This window comes from Necator americanus, chromosome III (assembly GCF_031761385.1).
Source record: "Necator americanus strain Aroian chromosome III, whole genome shotgun sequence".
Lineage (NCBI taxonomy): Eukaryota > Metazoa > Nematoda > Chromadorea > Rhabditida > Ancylostomatidae > Necator > Necator americanus.
The window spans coordinates 14,661,806-14,686,177 of record NC_087373.1 but is presented as its reverse complement, the minus strand read 5'-3'; the positions used below and the strand labels follow the sequence as shown (position 1 = coordinate 14,686,177).

General features: G+C 40.8%; 2 protein-coding genes across 5 annotated transcripts; one reads left to right on the top strand and one right to left on the bottom strand.

The window, feature by feature from the left end:
- Nucleotides 1-246: 246 nt before the first annotated feature.
- On the top strand, nt 247-1,045 carry RB195_009607 (uncharacterized protein; the record flags this gene model as incomplete). Of its 2 annotated transcripts, XM_064190229.1 has the most annotated exons (3): nt 247-337; nt 391-499; nt 904-1,045. In XM_064190229.1, 3 exons carry the CDS (start codon nt 247-249, stop codon nt 1,043-1,045), a joined length of 342 nt encoding a protein of 113 aa, XP_064047812.1. The 2 variants fall into 2 exon arrangements, with proteins under 2 accessions (XP_064047812.1, XP_013301887.1); XM_013446433.2 differs by lacking the exon at nt 904-1,045 and having other exon boundaries at nt 391-503.
- A 2,416-nt stretch (nt 1,046-3,461) lies between these two features.
- Nucleotides 3,462-24,098, bottom strand: RB195_009606 (uncharacterized protein; the record flags this gene model as incomplete). 3 transcript variants are annotated; one of them, XM_064190226.1, is made up of 16 exons in its annotated part: nt 3,462-3,540; nt 5,409-5,497; nt 6,018-6,088; nt 6,997-7,026; nt 7,082-7,107; nt 7,359-7,492; nt 10,253-10,357; nt 10,416-10,561; nt 10,631-10,711; nt 11,518-11,639; nt 12,594-12,709; nt 12,923-13,035; nt 13,096-13,236; nt 14,675-14,777; nt 16,704-16,794; nt 23,956-24,098. In XM_064190226.1, the coding sequence occupies 16 exons, from the start codon at nt 24,096-24,098 to the stop codon at nt 3,462-3,464; spliced, it is 1,590 nt and encodes a 529-aa protein (XP_064047809.1). The 3 variants fall into 3 exon arrangements, with proteins under 3 accessions (XP_064047809.1, XP_064047810.1, XP_064047811.1); XM_064190227.1 differs by having other exon boundaries at nt 23,956-24,068; XM_064190228.1 differs by having other exon boundaries at nt 23,968-24,068.
- Nucleotides 24,099-24,372: the final 274 nt, after the last annotated feature.

Here is a 24,372-nt window from a genome sequence, read left to right as displayed (position 1 = left end):
TGTTACCAATGTTGTTTATCGCTTTGCTAATTTAAAAATTCCATTGTAACGATGCAATAGTCGTTTATGCGACCCGTTATTTTAAAAGTATAGGAAATCTGCTTGCTGTAAAAACCATTGAACTAAAAGAGAGAAAGAGGAAGACAGAAAAAAGTCCGTGAGTCAGGAAAGTAAATATAGAAATATGGACCTTACAAATTCAAAAGTATAAAACCGTGATCGAAAGACACACTCATCGTCAGAGAAATGTTCGCTCTACTCCGTCTTATGTTCATCGCGGCCATCGTTAGTGGCGTTGCCGCACATCTATTCGGCAACCACGTCTTTCATCATAAATGTAAGGTTTGTGGATTCCTAGAGAAGTACTGTAGAGAGAGAAGACTTTTCCAGCAACTGAAGTACGTAACAAACGTTTTGTGCCTCGCCCACCACGTCCTACACGACATCCACCACCTCCATTCAGACCACGATGGACTCTTCCACCATACAATCCAAGGTGGTGAATATACAAACCGAGTTTGCTATAGAATAAATTTCTTAACTTTAACACTCATTTGAACCATAACTGCACTGAACTTCAGTTAAAAGGACCACATTTTAGAAGATATGTAGAAATTTTTTGAAGTAAAGCACAAAAAAGCCACCGTTGACGTTGCTTTCATGTTTTGAAGATCTAGCAGATCATGCAACAAATTTCTCATCAATACACATGAACAAAGCCCTTCTTAAGAAATCAAAGTTCTTTTCAGCCATAATATCACATTAGCCTTGTAGTAACTTGAAAAGCAGAACAACCCATCCTGCAAAGAAAACTTTTCTCCTGTATTGCCGTTACATTGATGACTGTTGTATTACATATCTCACTCAAGACGAGATGGACAAGTGAAATATTCTATCACTAAGGCCACCTAAGGTGTTTATGATAGGACGTACCTTGAATACCTCGGTCTCTGAGAAAAGAGCGGACGAACAGAGTTTGTCTGTTCTTGCGAAGGCGAAGTTCACTCCGACACCCGCCTTGAACATGGTGCGAGCCAAGCGTTAATTGCGGAGTTGTCGCCAATGCTACTGTAGATGTTCATTCGCTATAAGGGTTGCCCACATTGTATCTTGTTGCTTGCGGTGCTGGCGTTGCGACAACGCAATGCGAATGTGCGTTTTTCATTCTGCTACTATTCTTACTTCCTAATTCGAAGACGAGAGAAACCTGTTCGAAAAGTTTCGGCATACGTTCTAAATGTGTACATGAGTTTTAATCAAGGCCACGAATTTTCAGAATTTCAAGAGAAGGGTAAATGAGAAATAGCCCTACTTTTTCGTCCCAGGATCTACTCCTAAGGTAGCAGTGGGCATCAATTGGATCCGCTCTCAACTGCCCAGATCCGATAGAATTTGTGCCATCAGATGGCGGCTTAGCCTTCCGGACCTTTTTGGGGGAGCAGCAAAGTCCATGCCCCTGCGAAACTCCCTGCTTGAGTGCCTCAGGGAAACTCCGCAATCTGAACGTCCTGCGCTGTCTAGTGTGGCACGAGCACAATGTAACGTAGAAACGCATTCGACAGCGTAGAAACGAATGCAGGACTGTCAGCGCCGGTCGATCAAGTTGTGGATGCATCGTATTTGAGGAAATTAGTCTATTGATACGATCGATGCACCCTTAAGATTAAGGTCTTCCATCGCCCCCTCATCATGCCTATTGGAAAGGGGGCTGATTACGGCTGCATTACAATAATGAAATCATTTGTTTGGGAAGAAAGGGACACACGGGTTGACGGAAGAATCCTCTCAAACCTTTGTTCTGCGAACGGCATCATTCTCTTCTCGAGAAGTACCAGTGAAGCAGAGACGTTGCTCAAGGAATTAAACAAACCAGGAAAGAGAATGAATAAAAAGAAGACTACGTTCATGAAGAATGTGTAGTGCGAAGACAGAGGAATACAACTTGAAGGCTCCCAAATCATGGAAACTTCATTATGCGTCTACTTTCGACGTACATGAATATGGAAAACCACTTGAAGAAAGAACTGAATAAAAGGATTACAGCACTTAAACACAGTGACCTCTCTCAAATCCGTCGTGGACGTCGTGTCATGAAATGCTCTTTTCCGCATATCTGCCACTATGCTGTCCTACCAACACGAAGTCATGGCGCAGGGAACTTCGGAGGGTTTTGGATAAGTACTAAAAGTCCACAATTGGAATAAAATATTTGAACGACTTTGAAAGGTCTAAATATGAATGGAGAGGGAAAGTGCATACCCGTAACCAATAACCTTTTCATCCTTTGTAGATTTTTATCCATGGCCTTACATGTAATATCCTATTTGCGGTACACATATTTTGGTATTAGCGGAGCGAATCTAGCACGCGTAGATCCGCTAACATCCTGGTGGCGCGGGTATTTATGTAAGCGCAACGATTTGGGCTCTTCTGGTTCTTGGTTCCGGGTGTAATATCTTAGGAAATAATGACTTTTTCTGAAAGTCATTTGAGTACATATGTTACGAATGTCCTAAGTTTTCAGGCTTTGACGAAAGTGGCGACGGCGAAACGTTAGTCGTAATAAAGAGTGTTAACAATCCTGGCTCTGGCTTCGCATTGATAATGGACAAACTGCAGTCACTATGATAAGATTCAGCGAAGGTCGTACTTTTACGCTTCTACGTCTTCTTTCTCAGATTAATTTCATCGGAACTCGTTGTTATAACAATGATTTCTGACAACATTACTCCGACAAGTGAGTAAATTCCAGTAAATTTCACTTAAACGAAAGTGGGAGCGGAGTATGTCCTTGCAGCTAGGATGTTCCATGTATAAACTACGGTGAACAAGTCTCATTTCTTTTCGAGACTGTAAGCTACTGTAAAATCGAGGGTGTCAAGTTGGTCGACAATGTGCTCCGAAATCAAGCTCCGCATCTCAAAACAAAAACTCCCTGGAAAACTTTGCCAGGAAAAACGTTTTACTCCACTCCTTCCTTATTCTTCCCCGAAAGTCGTTTTGTGTTTCACGTTCTCGCCAAGTTAGTGGGAAAAAATGCTCAAAAATCCGAATTCAAAACATGAGAGAGGATCTCAGGCCTTGAAAATTTCCCTTTCATATCGATTACAAGCAATTATTGTTGTGTTCGATGAGACGATTATGATTATTATTATATTCGATTATTGCACAAACAACAACACAATGTTTGTTGGATTAATCGAGTTGGCGAGAAAAATACATCCGAGATAGCAACGACCAGCACAGTGATATGGAGGCAATAACAGGCTGCAAGATACAATTATATCTATTGAAGGGAAGGATGATGAAGGGCTACAACTCATCGAGGAGATATACAACAACAACATGATTGAAGGACAAAAAAATAAACAAAAGTTTCGGCATCGGGGCGCCACCGGTTTCATAGTTGAAGATCAAATAATGGGATAATAAGTGTTATTACACAAATTCCAGTTCAACGACTAGCATATTGTGTCCTCTGTATTCGGTTTCTTCATGCTTGTCGTCCTCGTCAGATTGTTCAGCTCAGGGGTTTGGGACCTAAAGCGGTAAAACAACGAGGTAAATTAGTAACTAGAAGCACTTGTTTGGAGACTAGAACTTGTATGGTTTCACAACGTGTTCTCTAAAGCTTCATGGCTCTGCCGGTAGTGTGACATTTCGCAGACAGCACAAAGTTATTTTGGCTTTTTCTCGAACTTACCATACCACGAAATTGAGAGTGTAGGAGACATTCCAGGAATAAATAGCGTTGAGCATTTAATTCATAAGTGAAGGTGCGTTCAAGTTCCCCAGTAGTTCAGAAAAACGCCGTGGAAAACACGTCTGTCGTACTGATTAATCCTACGAGGCACCTTGTAACATTCTACATCTGCCAGCGAGTGAGTGAGACAATATCGACAGCTCGTTGATTCTCCGCTGCCTGGCAAATACGGCACATCTCCCCGTCCTCGCAGTTGTGATACGTTACTAGGCGCTTCGTAATGGGGTTGGGTGCAACAGTGCCGTTTCCCAGGCCATTTTTCTAGATAACCAGAGAAACTTGAGCGTTTGCGTGCCCACGTTCGTGAACTGAACCCCTTAACAAAATCTATTCCGAAAGTGATCCCAGCACGCGGTTTCGTCGTGTGTTGTGTTTAATGATCTGCGCGTACATTCACAACTTTTCCGAGTCTTTATGAACGTCTGCAGACGGAGACCTCTCCAGGAATTGTTTCGGTTAACTGAAGAGAGGGCGAAAAGCGAGTTGCGGGGACCATCGAAAAAGAAGTCGCTATGGGTACCAAGGTGGCTGTATCGCAGTCAGTAAGAGGTCTGGCTGTGACTGAGGGGTCGACACGATGGTTAGAAATCGGCCTATTGTCAAGCAAGCCTTTCATCCTTCTGGGGATAAATTGGTAGCAGACTTGCCTGGGAGCATGGAGGTGCTGATGGATAGCCCCCCAAATGTATAGGCTAGACACGCGTTCGTAAGCCACAAATGGTTCTGCACTGAGTTCAGAATAGAACTGAACGCATTGCTGCATCCCAAGTGGATTTATTAACGGCAGACACTTTATCCTTTATCCTTTAATTGCTATAGTAGAGTCAAAACGACATGAAGCACGGTGCAGTTGCGCAAGCGGTTGCGCTGGAGGCGGCGCTGTGGAGCGTAGAGAGATTTGGGTGAGGACCCGTGCTACTATTATTCATTGCTGCATTTCGCGATGGTCCCACCTTGATTCCAGTCGCTGTCTCCACCGCGCCACTTCGAGTGCAACCGCTTGCACAACTGCACCGTGCTTCATGTCGTTTTGACCCGACTGTACCTAAGCAGGTTTCTTAAATTGTGAGCCGTTGAACAATTTTGGTTAAATTCTTCATTTTTCTCCCTAGACTTCTATGCAAACTCCGGCCACATAGCAACCAGAGTGAAATCACAAAAGTCAGCTATTTAGAAGCAGCCATTTTTGTCGTTATGTAAGTAGATGACGGATTCCATTGATTTGGTCGTTTTGGAAATGTTTTGCAATCATCCTCCAACCAAGAGGAAGCCAACATGGATTTTGAACTATTTTTTCAGCTATTAGATTTCCTGGCAGAGCATCAGGGACGAAAAAGGCCATTACTACGTTATTTACGCCAAACTAAAAATTATTCAAATTAAAAAAACCAAATTAAGAATTATCCAAAATAATTTTACTACGCCAAATTTTGAAAAAAGATAATTGGTCAATTATGGTAACTATGTTAATTGATGTAATTACCAAATCAAGCAATCCTATTTGGCGGCACACGCCTCAAGAAACCTGCTCAGGTAGTCATCGCTTTTTACTTTTTTTTGTGTTCTCCCTCTACCACTTTCCAAAGAGCTCGAAGTTGCGTATTTCTTCCGTGGATGATACAGCACGAATGTGCTGAAGACTTACTGTTCGTATTGTCGTTGTCCAAACCGTCGAGCGACTCCGCTGGCCGCATGTCCACGCTCCCCCTCGGCGACTTTCATGAAGTTGTCCACCTAAAGGTTCACTTTTCCTGAGATGTGAATCGAAAAGTGAGTAGCTACTGATAAAAAAAGCGATGCAGAAATAGGCAATACAAATAGTATTCGTAGTCAAAGTGAAGTAATCGTTGAACTGTAGTTATGTGTAGTACATAAATACATCTACGTAGTTGGTACCGAATATTTCCAACCGGATGAGCGCGATTCGTCTTCCTCAAAGTACACCCTCTCCTTGTTCACGAATCGCGCTGAATCGGTTGGACTCATTTGGCTCTATGAGTGCAATGATTAGTTGTTTGCGTGTGGGAAAGAAGGCAAAACCGCCGGAACGTTTCGAAAAGCAAAAAGTGGTGCTTTCTCACTTTTCTGCACGAGTTTTTCCTTTTCCCGCCTTCGTAAAGCGAATGCTACTTGCGCCTAAATCAAAGTAACGAGGAATGGTGAGCGCAAAGCGTGCAATCTACATTGCAGTTGCGGATAGCAGTCGTTTGAAAGTACGCAAATACACACAACACTTTCAAGCACGTGAACTTACGATGATCGTAATGGGTAGAGCAAGCACGAGAACTCCACATGCGATGGCGCCCGTTGCGACGAGCTTACCCGCTGTAAATTAAAATCTGAGTCATTCAAACAATTGATAATTTAAAAAGAAGCCTTCTAGCGTTTGCCGGACATTTCATTACAAAATATAATCATAGTTTATTCTGCATACGTCATTTTTAAGTTTTTAAAGTATGTTTTTAATTGATGTGTAGATTGATGTGTGTGATTTAATTGATGTGTAGATTTCAGGTACGATTTCTGTGATTTCAAATAAATTATTTTCTGTTCCTTATAGATTTGTTTAGTTCGTTCCAACATATTTGCTGCAGTTCCAAATTAGAAAAAAAATGAAGAAAAAAGAAAATAAAAAGCTTGTTTTCTATAGTTATGGTCGAATCGAAACGCGGTGGAGTTTGGTGCAATTGCGTAAGCGAGTCCGTTCGAGATGGGACCCTCACTAGCTCGACTCGGACTGCCATCTACGCAGTTGAGGCCCAATCGGATCCGACCGTATAAATCGCCCTGTTCGCAATCGTTATGCACTATCTAAGGTTCTCAGCCGAATTTCTATACATTACAGTTATTACTGGGCTGCCCAAAGGTTTTTTTTTCAAGCCAGATTGGATTACTAAAATATAGATAATGAATGGTACTGGATCCTTTCCCGTTTTCATTATTTTCCTCAAGAAACTTAGTCTGATTTTACAAACATAGACTTGAAAATAGTGACGTATAAAAATTGGCATTAGATTTGTGATCTTCAAGTTTTCACACGAATTTTTATGTTTCCCCTGGTGAAAAGTGCATCTATAATTATTTAAAGTGCATATAATTTTTTTTAGAGATCGCTCATGTAAGTATCTATCGAAAATTATATGGGCATTTCTTTTTGATCGCAAGACATGATCACTTCATTTTCGTTAACTAAGAGTGGTTTTTTTTTTGCCAAAGTCTGCAAAAATACTTACGGACGGTAGTTGGTGTAAGATCTCCATAGCCTGAAATTAAAACCGTTACTTAAGTGCTATTACACAGCGTAAATGATCAACTCACCAACTGTCGTCATTGTGACAATACACCTGAAATGAGGAACGTTTTAGATAATTTTTTTCCATGCTTCATTTTGTATTTATTAACGGGAAGTAGTGCAAACAAATGTTGTAGTAATGAAATATGGTACGAAAAATAAAAATAGAAGACGAGGCGAGGAGATAAAAGAGGACGTAAAGAGAATGAATATGATCAACATTTCCGCCTTGACTGGTCAATTCGCAGGGTGCATTTGTATTCACTAATTAAACTAAAGGAATAAACAATGAAATTAACGTACCACCAACATGCCGCTGGTATTGAGTAGAATTGTGAGCCGGGCTCATCTTTTTCTAAAAAGTAGACTAATGTCGAGAAGAAGATCACACCCGTTAGTACAACCATTGCCATCATTCCCAGTTGTCGGAACGATGCCTAGAATACTTAGTGTTGAAAATTATTTTAAAGTTTCCCTTGTCACAGTCTTCACATCGGATTAGAGCTCCTCTTTGTAGCTACAAATAGAACGTCATTCTATTGCGATAAGCAAGAACAGCATAGATAGCGTATTCGAGCAGCTTGAGCGTAATCACGCTTAAAGGCATCACTCCAGGGGGCTTCGAGGGTTCTGGCGCACTATTTTCTACAAGGAGTTCGACTGGAGTGCGCCAGCCTTGTGCGGGAAGAAAGGCAATTAGGAAGAAATGGGCGGGATCACCTTCCTCTCCATAATCTACTATCCCTTATAAGAATACTCCACCTGAAATCAGCACCACCTCAGATTCGTGGGGTGATGCCTTTAATTCCCTCTAGTAAAGCCGTGGTTGCACCGCTGTTCACAACGATGCAACTTATTACGGATAGTACCCTAAAATCTCATAAAGAGGGCCGCCAATAGATAAGGCCGGCCTGTGACCCACGCTCGCACGTACTCCAGATGCATTCTCTTTTTTTATAGGTAGAGTAGTTGTTCTAAAATTTTTTATATTTTCGTTGTTCCTTTCATATATTGTTACTCAAGAGTTGTTTAGGAAGAACTCGATGGCTAGAAGGAAGTCATAAGCAGCTGCTTACAAGTTTGACGCGGAAGGTTTAGTTCAGAACATGGAACATCAGCTGCAGCTGGTCATTTTAAAGTAGCGGAACGTTTGATTCGAAAGTGGAAGGCAGAAAAGGAAAATCTGCAACAGTTGCCGGCAACAAAGCGTGCTCGCTTGCTGCTTCAAACAAAAAAAACCAAAAGTTGTGGAAACTGAGGAAGCTGTGTATAGGTGGATTGTACAGAATCGAGCGGTAAGCACAGCTGTGATGGTTAAGGACATTAAAGCAGAAGCTTTACGGTTAGCAGAGGAATCGGAGCGGCATGATTTCAAGGCGTTGGGCTCTTGGTGCAAGGCTTTTATGAACAGAAAGAAATTACCTAACTGTTAGAAGGAGAACCAGCGTAGATCAACCACTGCCAGATCATGCGGAAAAATGCACCAAATTTAGAAAATTTGTACAAAAAAATCCCTACATATGCCTCTCCACAACCTTGGAAATGTCGACGAGGTTCCAGTGGCCTCTATCCTCATTTATAGAAAGACCGTGGATAAAGTTGGAGTCGAAGCTGTGAAGATCGATTCGACAGCGCACGAAAAATCGAATTTTACTGATGGAACGATGGATGGCTGACGCAACAAAAACCAGGAATACCAAAAGCGGGAAAAGGATGTGCCACAGCGAGGCAGCCGATTTGGTGAGCGACAGTTTCTATTCGATTTTCAGGACACGATCGTCAACAGCTTCATAAAGGCTTCAAATGAAGAGTTACTGTTGGATGAATTGAACGGGAATTTTAATGTGTGGAATATTTTTGGAGATGAAACGGAGGTTGGATAAAAATTCTGGTAATTTTTGAGACTGAAAATGGGCAGCGCGAGCGTGCGTCTTTCTCGTTCTCTTCCGGAAAAAACTGCCTTATCTATGAGATTGTAGGGAAAAACGATTGCAATCCCCAACGCATATGCGACTGTGCGTGTTGGAAAGCTTCTGTTGCTCAGTTGAGCCACATTAACTGGATTGTTCACGGATTGTACAACGACGGAATTGTCGTGTTCTGTCGCGTAACAAGTTGCATTGTAGGAGGAACTCGTGCGAACGAGGCTGCTTCTGACGTCTTTTTCTAGAAGATCAGCCGGAATTGAGAGTAATCACTACCTTAATGGAACTAGTAGTCTTATCCCTATAGTGGATAGTTCCGAATACTTCAAATTTCGTGATACGTTCACTTTAAATGAGCTCAGAAATGCAGAATTTTGCAATTTTTTCAATATCCCTGCAGAATACAGAGCATTGCATTATTTGCACGCTCCGATGCAAATTTCAACCTCATTCTATCGCGTATGCGGCTTATCGACAACTCTGTAACAATTATTTTAGAAAAAAAAAACGAAGTGAACTTCGGTGATCTCCTATTTAGAGATGTCCTATTGAGAAGTATCCCAAGTTCCCGAGTATAGCCCTACAAATTTGGAGAAGAGAATTTTTCAGGCTTCTTGATGTGGACCTAAGAAATCTTAATTGCTTTAGCTATACTCTTCAATTGTGGATTTCTTTGACCGTTTTTTTTTTCTTTGAAAGTAATCTCCTTTTGTCTCTCGGCAGAATTCTAGTCACATCATTTCGATGTGCATAAGCCTTTTGCGTCTATGAAGCCGTCTATAAAATAATTGAATGGTTACGGTATGTACCTATAAATTTGTCATAGAAAGAAGCAGAGTGCTATTTAGAGTTGACTTACGTTTGAGAAATTTGTGACATCATTTTGTAAATGTAATTGCGCACAAAAGGCTACACGAGTAAGTACTACAAGCAGCGAAAAAAAAGCGAAAAGAAAGAAAAAAAAGGATTTAAACCCTGCAATGAAATGGTGAATTTGGTTGACATAAAGGGATAATTAGGCTCTGTTTTGAATGATCAACAACAAACAAACAACATTATTGGATCATTAATACTTCTACTTATGCCAACAACATTAACGCCTTGAATCTCTGAATCTTAAGCGCCTCTTCCGGTTGCTATTAGAAGAGAACATTTTCTAAAAATCCATTCAGAAATGTGACCAGTGTGAAATTGTTTCCTTTTTTGAAGAATTCTCATTGTCCACAAAAAAAAACCACAGATAAACTGAGAAATTCCAAGGATAGAAATTACCTTGAGCGTTTTTCCAAACATTTGCAAGCCACTACTATAACGTCCGAGTTTCAACACCCGGATCACCCGCAACACCCGAAGTATTCGAATGACCAGAAACGCTCCCTGAAACACTGCAGGAATTTTCTCTTCAGGACGCACAACCACTGTTGTTGCTCCTCACTTTAAGATCTCTTAGTTGCTCCGTACTGACGCCCAACATAAACAGCATCATTTCGATAACAAAAGGTACGATGGCCATTAAATCGATAATATTCAATAGTTGAAAGAATGTTTTTCGACGATCCGAAGAAACTAACATCTTCGTACCTGAAGGCACTAGATCCTCTCCTAGGATAGTAACTGTAGGGAAAACAAGAAAAACAGTGAACAACCTACCGTACTCCAAAATAAACCAAACAATACATACGTATTCAATATAACCAAGAACAGGATGCGGCTCCATATCAGTTATCACTCCTGGAAGAGAACGGAATAATAAAAATCATGGTTGCTATGGGACACTTTACAAAAACAGAAAGAAGACCGCTTCTAAAAAATTCACCATACATATTTCTATCGCAAATTCATCTACACATTCATTTTATATATTTTCGTTTTATACATTTGTTACTTTTTTGTGAAACAGTTTTCAGGTAGCTGAGTCTTTTGTTAGGCAAAGGAAGTACACATATTCAATTTATGACACATCTACATATCTAGAGTTTATTTTCTTGAAAGAAACCATCAAAAGAAGTGTTTAGATGCGCTATTAAAATTTTTCTTCCTTAATAGTTAAATTAAACACTGTGGCGTTATTCACAAGCATTTACAGCTGAAACCGGATTAGAAGAAGCCTAGACGTTGTTTTTCTTCCACAGAAAACAAAAGAAAATTTCTTTTCGTGGCCTCTTGCCACACACGTATCTGAATGTCGACTCAAAATAGTAATAGTCTCCTTCGTTCTGCTAATGCTGTCAAAAATACTGTAACATAACACCAGGAAGCTCAGTGCAGTATTCCCATATCGCTAGCAGCGCTGCATTATACCGTATTTACTGCACTGGATGGTTGTGTGGAAGTGGCTGTGTTAATTTCCGTAAGCTTTTCTTCCTGTCCCAAAAAACTTTTGAGCAAAACCCGGAGACATAACTATGTTGAAAAATATTCTGGAGGAATAAATGACTTTTATAGAAGGAGAAACGTCCAAATGTTGGGTACGTTTGGCATTTTTGAAAATTCGAAATTTTTTGCTAGTTTTCCATCTTAATCTTCAAGACACATACCTTGGGAGGTATTCTTTTGCACTGGAACTTGTAATTCTGGAAGTGAGCCGAGCACGAGCCCCGAAATCGATATCAACACGAATAGGACGGATAATGTGGCAAAAACCTGTGCAAAGCCGGAGCTGAAATGAGATCGAATTAATGTCTTCAGACCAGACGAAGAATGTGGCAATTTTTACACTCGGTTTTGGGATATTAATGGATGCAAAAACCCTATTGCGGTGGTATTACTGTCTACTGTTGCTCGGATCTTCGCCGTGTCGTCCTTGAATACAGTTTTGCCCAACCTTCTCGATTCCTTACAACAAAAACTCGCATAGAATTCATCCATTCATCACTGTTCCATATTCTGTGAGACTTTGCGACTTGGCGTGAACTGCCTTTTGACTTTGAGTGACCGACTGACCATGGTACCTCGGGTCAACAGTGCCCGGCAGTTCAGCGTAACGAAACGAAGGGTTGTTACCAAGGAATCCGCGCTACCTCCAGGTAATTGACTCGTTTAGGCTGTGCTTTGGCAGTGCGCTGGACGATAGCGCCTTTTCGCAAGAGCTGGTTAATTTCCGACATATCACTGCGTTTGTGTAGGCTCCTATTCCAGTGGTCTCTTAGACTCTCGGAAAAAACTCTGGGGACAGAGAGGCATTTCAGTCTTTCCTTCGCTCTCTATGGCTGAGCCTAAATAACTGGTAGTCGGGAACAGTAAACTGCATACAGTCAAGTTAGTAGCTGCCGAATGCGTTCGACATGCAGGCGCAAAAGTGGCGACGGATGCTGCAAGGGCTTTGGCTGCGTTGGTGCGCTCCTCGGAGAGCTAGGGTATGTCGGATCTTTGTCTTCGAAGGATTTCGCCCGGCCTCGCCTTCGCCGCAGACGTGTTGCGTTGGCTTGGCTGAACTAATTCAACTGTACAGGATTTCGTGCAAGAAATACTTGTAGAAAATCTGATGTTTAGTCTGACAGTTGCTGAGAGAACTCCAGTGGAGTGGAAGAGCAGCTCTTCTTAGGACGTTATGAATAATGAAATGAAATAGAAATGAGTGAGCAAAGCCTTTATTTGAAAGAGTAGCCGTCACCTCGTGGGCTCCTCAATAATATTCCAGATGGTTTTCCGCAACTCTCCCAGCGGTAGGTGCTTGAAAAGGTTTGGTGACTCTTCAGACGAAAACGAAGACAGTGAATCAAGATCATTCTGAAATATGCAAATGTTTCTAACGAACACGATCCAGAAATTTTTACAATCTACATAAAAAAGACATATAAAACTTGAAATGTACACTAAAAGTATCTTCTTCGGAACTCTATTTAGAAAGTGAACTTTAACAGCTAGGAAAGACCAGGTACATCACAAATTTGTAAATCCATTTCTAACAGATAAACTTTAAAAGAGACAAAAAAGAGGTACCTTGTCATCTGCACAGCAGCACGGAGCGAGGTAGTTATCCGGAACGATGCCCCAGTAGTCTAATTCGTCGAGGATGTCATTCGGGCAGAGATGAGAGGGTTGATGGATTTGACCTTAACGTGACCGCATATTATTTTAGTGTAAGGAACTATGTTTAAAATTGTAACCGTTACCAGTTAAGTAGAATTGATATACTATATGAAATAATGCTGGAGGTCGTTCGAAATAGTACTCATTCGTCGAGGAAAAGTAGGCATCAGCGAGTGAAAGACGTTCCGTGGTGGTGTTCAAATCCAGAAGCCACACTAATCGTCCTAAGAATACAAAGTTTCATAAAATGAAAGTCTTGAGAGAGTTTTTCTATGAACAATGTAAGGGACAAAGATATCGACGTGGTCAACGATGTGTCTGTTTGTGAATTCAAACGGGACACGCATGCGCATACATTTTGAGTTGAGGAACAATTCATGGCCCTTTTCCAAAGTTAAAGTGCACATGAAATCAGGAAATAAGGACAAAACTTATGAATCGATGTTGGATTCGTTGTCATAAAAGATGATTGCATTTTGATTCTTTTTATTCTATCAAATTCTATTTTTATTTTTCAGATAGTTAACATGGAGTGTGAAGTGGACAAAGCGAAGCATCTTCGACACCCTCCGTTTTTCCTTGCACTTAAAGGCATCACCCCACGAATCTGAGGTTGTACGGATTTCGGGTGGAGTATTCGTATACGGGATCGTAGCTTATGGTGGGACGGGTGATTCCATCCATTTCTTCCTAATTGCCGTAAAAAACGGCCCGGAAGATACGGCGTGTGCACACTACTGGCGCGCTCCAATCGAACTCCTTGCAGAAAATAGCTTGTGTAAACTTGGAAACAACAACAAACAACTTTGGAGAAACTTGAAAGAGAATACAAAATATGAATTGAGAAATAGAAAAAATGCGGTGAAAATCAAAATGAGTTGTCCAAAAACTTAACGAGTAACCTAGCGCAAGACTTTGGAAAACAACGTAGAACAAAATATTGATTAATCTGCAGCTGTTTTTATCCAGGTGGAAAAAAGTGGGAAGGGATAAATCTTCTTCCTTCATCCCATGACAGTTGGTCGGTCGAACTGGCGGACCTCTTTTGAGATGAAAAAGCCCACTTCAGAAGCACAAGGACAAATGACATTTCTGAGTGCTACTCCTTCTCCGTACACAACACCACTCTCATTTTCAGCAGCCACATCTTTTCGATTGAATGCAAAAAAATCACACAAGAACAACCGAAAAAATACCCTTTTCCCACTTGACACTCTATTTTAATAGTTCGAAAAAATAGAATCAATAAAATTGTTGGGAATAAAAATACAATTTTCTTATCGAAAAAAAGAACTTTCTATTAAACAACTTGTAACGTTTTGTGAAGGCATTCTGTTTCTGGGTACGTTTTCAATTTAAAAAAAACGCCTCTGAACTATTCTTCGACTCAATAGCTTGGAAAATGCTACAGTTACGGATTGTTTTGGAAAAAGTGAATTTGACGCAAAAAATGAAAGTGTGGAGATCCTCTGAAAAGTTTGTCGGACCATTTCAGTTTGTTTTCACTTTGTGGCGTGCATATAGAAGCACCAGTCTATGACGAACAAGCAAGTAACAAAACTGGTAACTCATTTCATTTGTACGTGTGTTCCCTAATCCTCCAGCAACATTCATAATGAACACCATAGGCTTTAGTTTACTTTATGGAAAAACAACGCTCACCAACTTTCCTGGCAGATATCGTTTCCTTTTTCAGCATAAACCGCTGTCCACCAACGTTCACTCGCAGGAATTCCTTTGATTTGGCGCTGTCAACGGAAATCCCCTCAATCAAGGAATTTTAGGAAAAAATACAGCTTTCTTGGAAATATTCTATCAATATCAACAAATATTATGATTACTTTAACAATGGGTGCGAATTATTAACTTGGAACTTGCTTTTGGATTTTTCATAGATATACAAATTAATGCTTGCGGGTTCGCACAATTCTTCTAAGGAAAACAGTGTTTGCTGTGTCATAATACGGCCATATAATTTTACCTTATAAATAGATAAATAAATAAATATAGATTATATAAAAAATAATAAAAATAAAAATAAATATAAATAAGATTATGTAAAAGGCTGGCAAAGTGGACAGCGCTACGGAAGGGGAGGAACAGTTTTAAACACCGGTGACCATCGAGTGGTGTGGGTCTTAATTACATAGGACTCGGCTATATTCTTAATATGATTAGTTTGTCTCATTTAACATTCTTTCACTTACTTCACTTTCACTTACTATATTTAATTGAATATCCCATTGATTATATCATTCCACCAAAAATGAACTCGTTTCTAAAGTTACACTTGGCTGCGGGAGTCTCCTTGGCCCACTGCTAATGAGCCGCAAAATTCGGCCTGGTACAGCGGCCCACTACGCCGCTTCAGAGGAGTAGGCACAGGGAAAGCTACAGAATGAGTGATGTACGGTGCTTCACGAACTCTTATCAAGTATCTCAAGATGGGAATATCACAACAAGCGACAGTACAAGAAAGAAAAGAATGTGAGATCTTAGGATTTAGAAACGTAAGTGAGCTCTTGTAGCTCCATTCCGTTTCTTTTCTTCTGTATCATCACTGTTTTATTTGTCTTGTTTCTTCGTTCTACTATTTTTTATTGTCGTTTTTTTCTATCTTTCGTACTGTTTCGTCTTCTTCCTTTGTTTAACCTGATATGGTAATTTTGTCATGCTCCTCTGTTTTTGTTTAAGTTGTATTTCTGCACCTTATTTCTGTACCTTTTTGTTTCATCTGTAGTTTGTTTTTCTTCTTTCGCTTCAGAATACTACTTCAGTATCACCCCAGACTTCTAGTATTCGAAGCGCTATATTCACTTTCAGAGCTGTTTTATCGAACTGCTCTAAAAAATATTGCATAGAGCGCATGCATTAATTAGCATTGGTCCAAGCGGCGGAGCCTCTCGCAGCACGGTGTAACTTGAGATACGAATCCATAATCGCATGTAAAAGTGTTGTTTTTTCCCGCTCATTGTCAGTAACGTTTTCATAACACTCAAATAATACAAAAAGGTTCCCAACAACGGATTTATTCGGTCCAAACCCTCCGTCTAGATCAAAATTGAAAGAAGAAATCAGTGTGTGGACGCCACGTTATTTTATGCAACCAGATCTTTGAGACAGATTTGTTAGCCAGTTAGAAGAAATGGGGATGAATTGGCGATCACACAACTTATCACTATTAAAGGCATCACCCCACGAATCTGAGGTGGTGAGGATTTCAGGTGGAGTATTCGTATATAGATTATGGAGAGGCGGGTGATTCCGTCCACTTCTTCCTAATTCCCGTAAAAAATGGTCCGGAAGATGCGGCGCCGCACAAGGCTTGCGCGCTCCAGTCGAACACCTTGTGGAAAATAGCGCACCGGAACGCTGGAAACCGTATCGTCCGGACCAATTTTTTACGGCACTTAGGAAGAAATGGACTGAATCGCCCCCTCTCCATAATCTACGATCCCGTATACGAATACTCCAAATAAAATCCGTATTAGCTCAGGATTCGTGGGGTGATGTCTTTAAACTATCTGACGGACTATGAGTAAAAATCGATTAACAATGGTGTGAGGCGGATAAGGTACATCGCTAGGGTGCAATGATTCAAATCTGATGTACGATCGTTCACCAACGCTTTTTTTTGCGTTAGAATTGCAAAACGCTTGAAAACAAAACAACACGAGTGATCTGAGCTCACCCTTGGCGTGGTCCCAATTTCGGCCGGATGAGTACAGTTCTGTAACAGCGGCGGATCCTCCTCATTATAGGCGGCATCCGCATGGTCGTTTCTGAAACAGTTATTAATAAGTCAGGATAATTAAATAGAAGTATGAAGATGGGTAAACTTCCTGTTAGTTTCTCATCATTTATCAGTTGTTCTCTAATTTCTTTGTGTTTACCTCCGCTACTGAATGGAGCAAACCTCTTATTCTTTGAACGTAATCTTTGACAATTATGAATGACATTAAATTTGAAGCCGCCATTTCCTTCCATCTAACACAAAACATATAACGAATTCCCTTCGGTATCGTTTGTACTAGAACGCCGACGCGCTAAGAGCGAGAGCTAAGTCGACACCATACCTATAAGTGAGTTTCATGTTTTTGTTTGATGTTCCAAGTTGCCAACTTAAAGGCATCACCCCACGAATCTGAGGTGGTACGGAAGATACGGCTTCGAGCGTTCCGGCGCGCTGTTTTCTACACGGAGTTCGGTCGGAGCGCGTCAGCCTTGTGCACACGCCGCATCTTCCGGGCCGTTTTTAACGGCAATTAGGAGGAAATGGACGGAATCACCCCCCTCTCCATAATCTACGATCCTGTATAAGAATACTCCACCTGAAATCCGTACCACCTCAGATTCGTGGGGTGATGCCTTTAATTGCTTGTTCCCTTTCTGCCTCGGTCGCCTGTTAATTTGAAGCGCGTTATTCGTAGTCTGTTAACCATCTGTTATTTCCAGTGTGCCCAGGTACTCTTTTGAGGACAACCATGTGCATGTGATACTTGTTGATGTCATCACCCCAGGGATCTGGAGTGGTGCCCGTTCCAACTGGGTTGTGCCTATACAGGGTCGTAGATTATGGTGAGGAGGGTGATTTCGTCCATTTCTTCCTAATTGCCGTAAAAAACGGCCCGGAAGATACGGCTTCGAGCGTTCGGGGCGCTATTTTCTAAAACAAGTTCTATTGGAGCGCGCCAGCCTCGTGCACCCGCCGCCTCTTCCGGACCGTTTTCTACATCACTTAGGAAGAAATGGACGGAATCACCTTCCCCACTATAATCTACGACACCATTTAGGCATAACCCACCTGGAACCCGCACCACCCCAGACTCGTGGGCTGATGCCTTTAACTCTACTTCAAAGGTAGCATACCACGAATCTGACGTGGTGAAGGAATCCACGGGAAAATCCAGAGCTATGAATGTAGATGGCGGGGTCTGGGAACGATTTCAGTTGCAACGCGCCACCTTTGTGCATGCGCTGCATCCACTGCATCCATGTGCGATTCGTCGAAGATCAGTGATGTCTTCTCACCAGCCTAGTTAAGTGAAATCAATGAATAGGCTGTTAAGGGGACCAGGACGTGTGCATGGAGGAAAGTTCTAACGTGCCTCGTGGTAGCCAAAATGGCCAACATGGCCCCCACATAGTTTCTTACGACAATCAGGGAGAAATGAGCGGAACCACCTCTGTTCCCGCACTCAAAACCCCCAGTTCCAGCTTTTACCGTGGATTCCTTCACCACGTCAGGTGGTTTTATGCTGGCTTTAATTTTCAGCTTCTTGTTCGCTCAACACTTTGAATTTTTCTTGCTATACTCGCAATACGATGACATAACCAGAGCTATCGGTATATTCATTATTCTAGATTTAACAGTGTTTACCATGACTTTTCTGCAGTTATTTTCCTAAGCACATCGACCTGCAACTCATATAAAATCGGTGATCAGTGAGCCGTTAATCGTTGTTTCTTTTTCTGATGTATTATTTATTCAGATAGACACGGTGTAGCAGCGGTTGTTTTTGATCCGCTCTTTATTTCCATGTTATACTAGTGACTACGATATTGACGGGAAGCTCGGAGCACGTTGATCACGTACCCTGCCATATTCTCTGGTACATGTAAATACTATTGAATTGGTGTACTGCCATGTATGTTCTCTTTATAATAAGGGTTTAACCAGTTTGAGCTGTGCGGTTATTGCCCCTAGCGGAGCGTTGATAATGGCTGTGATCGTTCTGCGGCAAAGTGAAACTAAAGACCCGCGTGGCTCCCAACCTAACGAGCAACTGGCACCGAGCCACGATAAAACTCAGAGGCAACTTTTTTCTTCAACCACCGTTTCTAGAACAATTGCTCCTTATCAATTCAATATGTTTTTCGCTGCACGGAGCGTTCCTCTCCCTGTTCGCTCCAAAGTACAGCAATGCGCTGAGATTTGGAGTTGTTGCCTGAATTTGTACCAGGATTGGAAATTCATCAAAGAAACATTGCACAATATGGGCATTGTATCTTAACAAGAAGAAATGTGCAGGAATAGATGAGAAGTTCAAAATTCTTCAGTCCCCCACCACAGGGCGAGAAAGTAATCATTCAAAGAACTTTTTTCTGACGCCTCTAGAAAGCTTCCTTAAAGGCATCACGCAACGAATCTGAGGTGGTACGGATTTCAGGTGGAGTGTTCTTATACTGGATAGTAGATTATGGAGAGGGGGTGATTCCGTCCAATTTCCGATTTCCGATTTTTTCCTAACTCCTATAAAAGGGTCCGGAAGATGCGGCTTCGGGCGTGCCGGTGCGCCATTTTCTACAAGAAGTTCGATTGGAGCGCGTCAGCCTTGTGCACGCGCATCGTGCTTGCCGTTTTTGCGGTAATTAGGAAGAAATGGAAGGAATCACCCTCCTCTCCATAATCTACGATCCCGTATACTAATACTCCACCTGAAATCCGTGCCACCTCAGATTCGTGGGGTGATGCCTTTAAGTTATCGACCACGTGCATTGAGCAACAAGAAATCTGCATTGTGGAGTGGTTTAGTTGCAAGTTTCAGTTCCTATTTGTTTCTTCCACTCAGAATGTTGTTGAAGGTAAAAGGATATATCGTTAATGAGAAAAAAAATAATTTTGCGAAAAGGTTCGTTAGCAAAAACATTGTACATATCTTTAAATTTGGAACGAAGCGGCCCAGCGAAAGATGCAAAACATTACTATACAAGCAAAACATTTTCCGACTGCACGCACTGTTCCTGCTTTTAAAGTAAAGGAAAAAATGATTGGGCATTCTAAACTTCTTCACTAGAAACATAAAAATAGAGGTCTCTGGAATAAATACTCAGAAATCTGCTCCTCCTTGGGCAGCAGAAAAGTTATTTCAAAATTCATATTCATTTAAGATGTGGACGAGTGTGTATAGTATTTATCCTGGATAACTAGTATAAATATGATCTACATATCTGTAGTACATAAATAACTATGCAATCCAATGGGCAGAATTTCTTTCATGTTTTAGAAAATTTTAACAAAATGTGACCAGCTTCATTTCTGAAGTTAGAAGTTAGTTAGTTACTTCTGAAATGTTCCAAAAATATGGAACGTTTATCTGGTAAAGTGTTGGTAATTATACTATTCCAGTGGTGTTAATTAAGGTTCTCCAGAAAAAAAAATTGAAAAGAGCCTGTGAACTAATGACCTTTGCTAAAAATAGCATGTGCTGAAAATCCCGTCAACTAATTCCATTGGTACAATACTGTGCAAAGACGTTATGAAAAGGAATGTATACTCAGAGATGCCGCCGCAACGTTTTTTTCGAATTCTGTAAACGATGACTATTTCGAAATAGAAAACTATTAATCAGTAGTTGCCTTCGATTTCTTTCCGAATGTACACTCTTAGTTAGAATTCATTTCTAAAATAAGGCACAATACAGCAAAAATCCACTAACATTTGCTGTCGGCCCTAATTGGTGCACTTGCACTTCGGTGCACTTGCACCCAAGATAAAAACGGCTCATAAAAATAGTCGGCAAGCCATCATTTTCCAACGGTGTGATGTAAGCCAATGAATCTCATTTTATAATTCTACGGAGCATCATGGTTAAAATAAGTAGGTTGTTAGTGAAGTTGTAAGATTTGCAAGTTTGCAAGTCTTGTAAAACGTCACTGTTAAAGAGTAAAATTATGGGGGAATTAATTTACTCTAATTTTGTATAAATTATTCCAATGTATCTGCTTTGAAGTCCCTTACTATGATTATCCTTTTTACTATCCTTCTCATAATGACTCCGAATTCCTGCATTTTCTGTTAATAGCAGCAAATTACGAATTTGACAATGTTGGATCTCTCATAGACAATGTAAGTTCATTGTGTACATTATATTCGACTAAACAATCGTGATCTACACCTCGAGTCCCTTATTATCCATGAGATTTCCTCAAATGGGTGGCATGTCCCCTTTAGCACGTTGACGACGAGCCATTTTTTTCATGACTTTCCGACACTGACGCATTTTTCTTTGTTGAAAATTTGTTAACTTTTAAATAAACGAGTGATTTTGATTGAAAAATATTAAATAAACATTAAAATCAAGAATTCAAAATTAAAATTCAAAAATATTAAATAATTAATTTATAAAATCAAAGATTTAAATCAAATATAAAAAGTAGAATAAAAAAACTAAGGTAACATTACAGAAAAAATAATCTAAAATTAAGATGGTATAAAATTAAAAGGATATATTAGAATTTAAAAATCCAAAAAAAGAAAAAATTGATTGAAATGAAAAGATAAGAAAGACGTTCATATGCTATCTACCAAGCTGCCAGCTTCCATGCAAACGGCGAGCACTTGGTTGTTGCTGAATACGACATGATGAAGGGATTTGTTGACCTCAACGACCAGACCTGGCTGCCGATACTTCGTTTGTGAGGACAGCCAAATGGTATATCCAGCTGTTTTTTCATCTCGTAATCCAGACTGCCTTGGTCAACGTTTGATTTTTGTATCGCGAGAAGGTCAAGGAAATCAGAGCCAATTACTTCATCAGCATTTTTCATCTTTCGATCAGCAGTTCAAGATCTCACAAGCGGAAGCTGGCGTCTGGTCCAAATGCAAAGGCTAAGGACGGACGGTTTTGCTCTGGCTGCTACAGCTCGTCTCTGCAATTTCAGGCAGATCGACTGCCCTGAACATGGCTGAGAGGACCAAGGCAGAATGCAGTGAGTGCAACAAATTTTGCTGTCTAGACTGTTTCCAAACAACTCATTGTCTCACTCTCTCACTCTCTCTAATTGTTGATTGTTGTGATGAATGTTGTTGGTAATTGTTTGTAATTGTTGGAGGAAAATAAATTGAATATAAATATAAATAAAACTTGAAATTCAATGGATAGTCGGTCGATGCCAACATAAGATAGTGCTAAGCCTAAACTGATTATCTGAACGGAAAACAAAACAATTGCGCACATTTTGACTAGAATAATATACTGTAGCGCAGCATTGAGCGACATTGTCGTCAACGCGTTAAAAGAAGATGAACTATGCTTATCGAGTCCGTGGACACATTCACATCAAAAGAGCCCGGATATGTACGTGTCTGGGTCCAAATAACGCGCAGACACGAGACTAAGTAGTCGATGAGTATGGATCAAATCGGATGGGCTTAAATGAAACTTATGCTTCTGTAAGGAACTACAAGAACGACAAACAGGAGTTCTTTTCAATCAAATAAGTTCTGATTCACGTGGCAGTGGGAATTTGCCGATATATTAATACAATGGGGAACCTAACTACAGATTATTTACACTCTTGCGCGCTTTGTTGATGCTCCTCAAAACACAGTCCGCCAGCCTTTTATGACAATCAAATAAAAAAATTGTCTCTCATAAATGGACTATATGATTCTCTTAATTCAAAACAGTTTTTTTTTCTTTTTACTTGTATCAGTAGTTCTATAGGGTACGTTGTCACTGTGGTTTGTGGTTCAGAACCTATTTGATCCAAATAAACACTTGTTCGTCCCTTTTGTAGCTTTTTTCACACAAGTATGTGTTCTATTCAAACCAATTTAGTTTGATGCACACGCAACGATTACTCATTGTCCTGTGTTTATCGCTTCGTTGTACTCAGAAACATCCGCATCTGCATCTCAGTTACTGGTGCAGTGCTATGTATGTTTTCGTACTCTTGATAGTCCCAGCAAAACTTATACACGCACAGATCACTTTATTTTATCGGAACTTACAACGACTCGGAGTCATTATGAGAACATCATACTTCATAATAAAGAGGTGCGCAACATTGCATACTCGATCAGAGGCATCAATTTACGAATTTTTTTACGCAACGAGACAACTCTTTACATGGTAGTGCTAAAATGTAGACGCTTAAAGTCGATTAATGGTGAGGTTACTCGAATTGACAACTCTTCACACCGGAGTTATACAGTCAATCTCATCGCAATCTCACTGATCTATATGTTGATCTATTTGCTGTTATCTGATTGTACTAAAAAAAAACAGCAGCTGTCGGACCTTTCGATGAGGAGCTTGTCATTCCTCGGGCAGAATAAACGGTCTCGAGTGTCGCGACGCTGGGAGACTCTTGCTGTATTTTCATCAGTTGTCTCTTCTATCCTCCTATCTTCTCATATCACGCTTATTGAATTCATATTGAATTTCTTTATTGATTCCGCTTGTATATTTGGACTATTACTATTATTATTGGACTAAGGGTTTAATTACTCAATTTTAAAGTCTGGTTGAATACGGATAAAGTGCTGGTGAGTTATCGTGTTCCCTGTCCACAAATTTATTTATAACGGTGCAAACAATTGCCTCATTGGTTAAAGGCCGAATCTGAGGTGGTACGGATTTCAGGTGGAGTATTCGTATACGGCATAGTAGATTATGGAGAGAGTGTGGTGCCGAACATTTCTTCCTAATTGCCGTAAAAACGGCCCAGATGATGCGGCACGTGCACAAGGCTGACGCGCTCCAACCGAACTCCGTGTGGAAAATAGCGCACCGGAACGCTCGAAGCCGTCTCTTGGGGGCGCTTTTTACGGTAATTAGGAAGAAATGGACGGAATCACCCCCCTCTCTATAGTCTCCCATCCCGTATACGAATACTCCACCTGAAATCCGAAGCACCTCAGATTCGTGGGCTGATGCCTTTAAACTGAGGCCTCAGATGATCGTATGGTCTTGCGTGGGTGTATCACATCATTGTATCTATTGTATACCTGAAATTTACGATTTGAACCTCTATCCCTAAAGGAGATAACTCAACATCTGAAATTTCCGTGAAAAATATCTGTATTCGAGAAGAGAACGTTCGTGTCTCCCCTCCCTCCTCGTGCAAACTGTTAACAACGAAAACCTGCTGTAACTGAGCGTATTCTAACATCCGTTCACCCTGGAACCACTTTGCATCCATTTTGTAGAACTCACAACAAGTTGCACCTTTTTCTCAGCCGAAATCCGAGTTTGTCATATGAGTTTATGTGGTATCCACGAGTTTGACGATGCCGGTTCAGCCGAGTGATGCCATGGGATGTGGCCATAATTGAGCCCTGTAGGATGGCCGTGTTCATTATGATCGATGAAATAGTTCAGAGGGGATCGATAGATAAATAAATAATAGTAGATGTTTTGTCACGTTCGCAATTTGCGTGGAGCAACACAGTTCTGTGCGCTGAACTCTCGTTTTTTCATTGACGGCGGCCAGGCAAAGGTTTCCACTGCTGAAAGAGAGTTTTCGTTTGAAAAAGTAATATAGTATTGTTTGGGTAGACAGTAGAGTAGACATTTGGGTCCTATACGGAGGTAGAGGACGTCAGTAGCAAGTAAGTGTTGAAAAGAAAACGA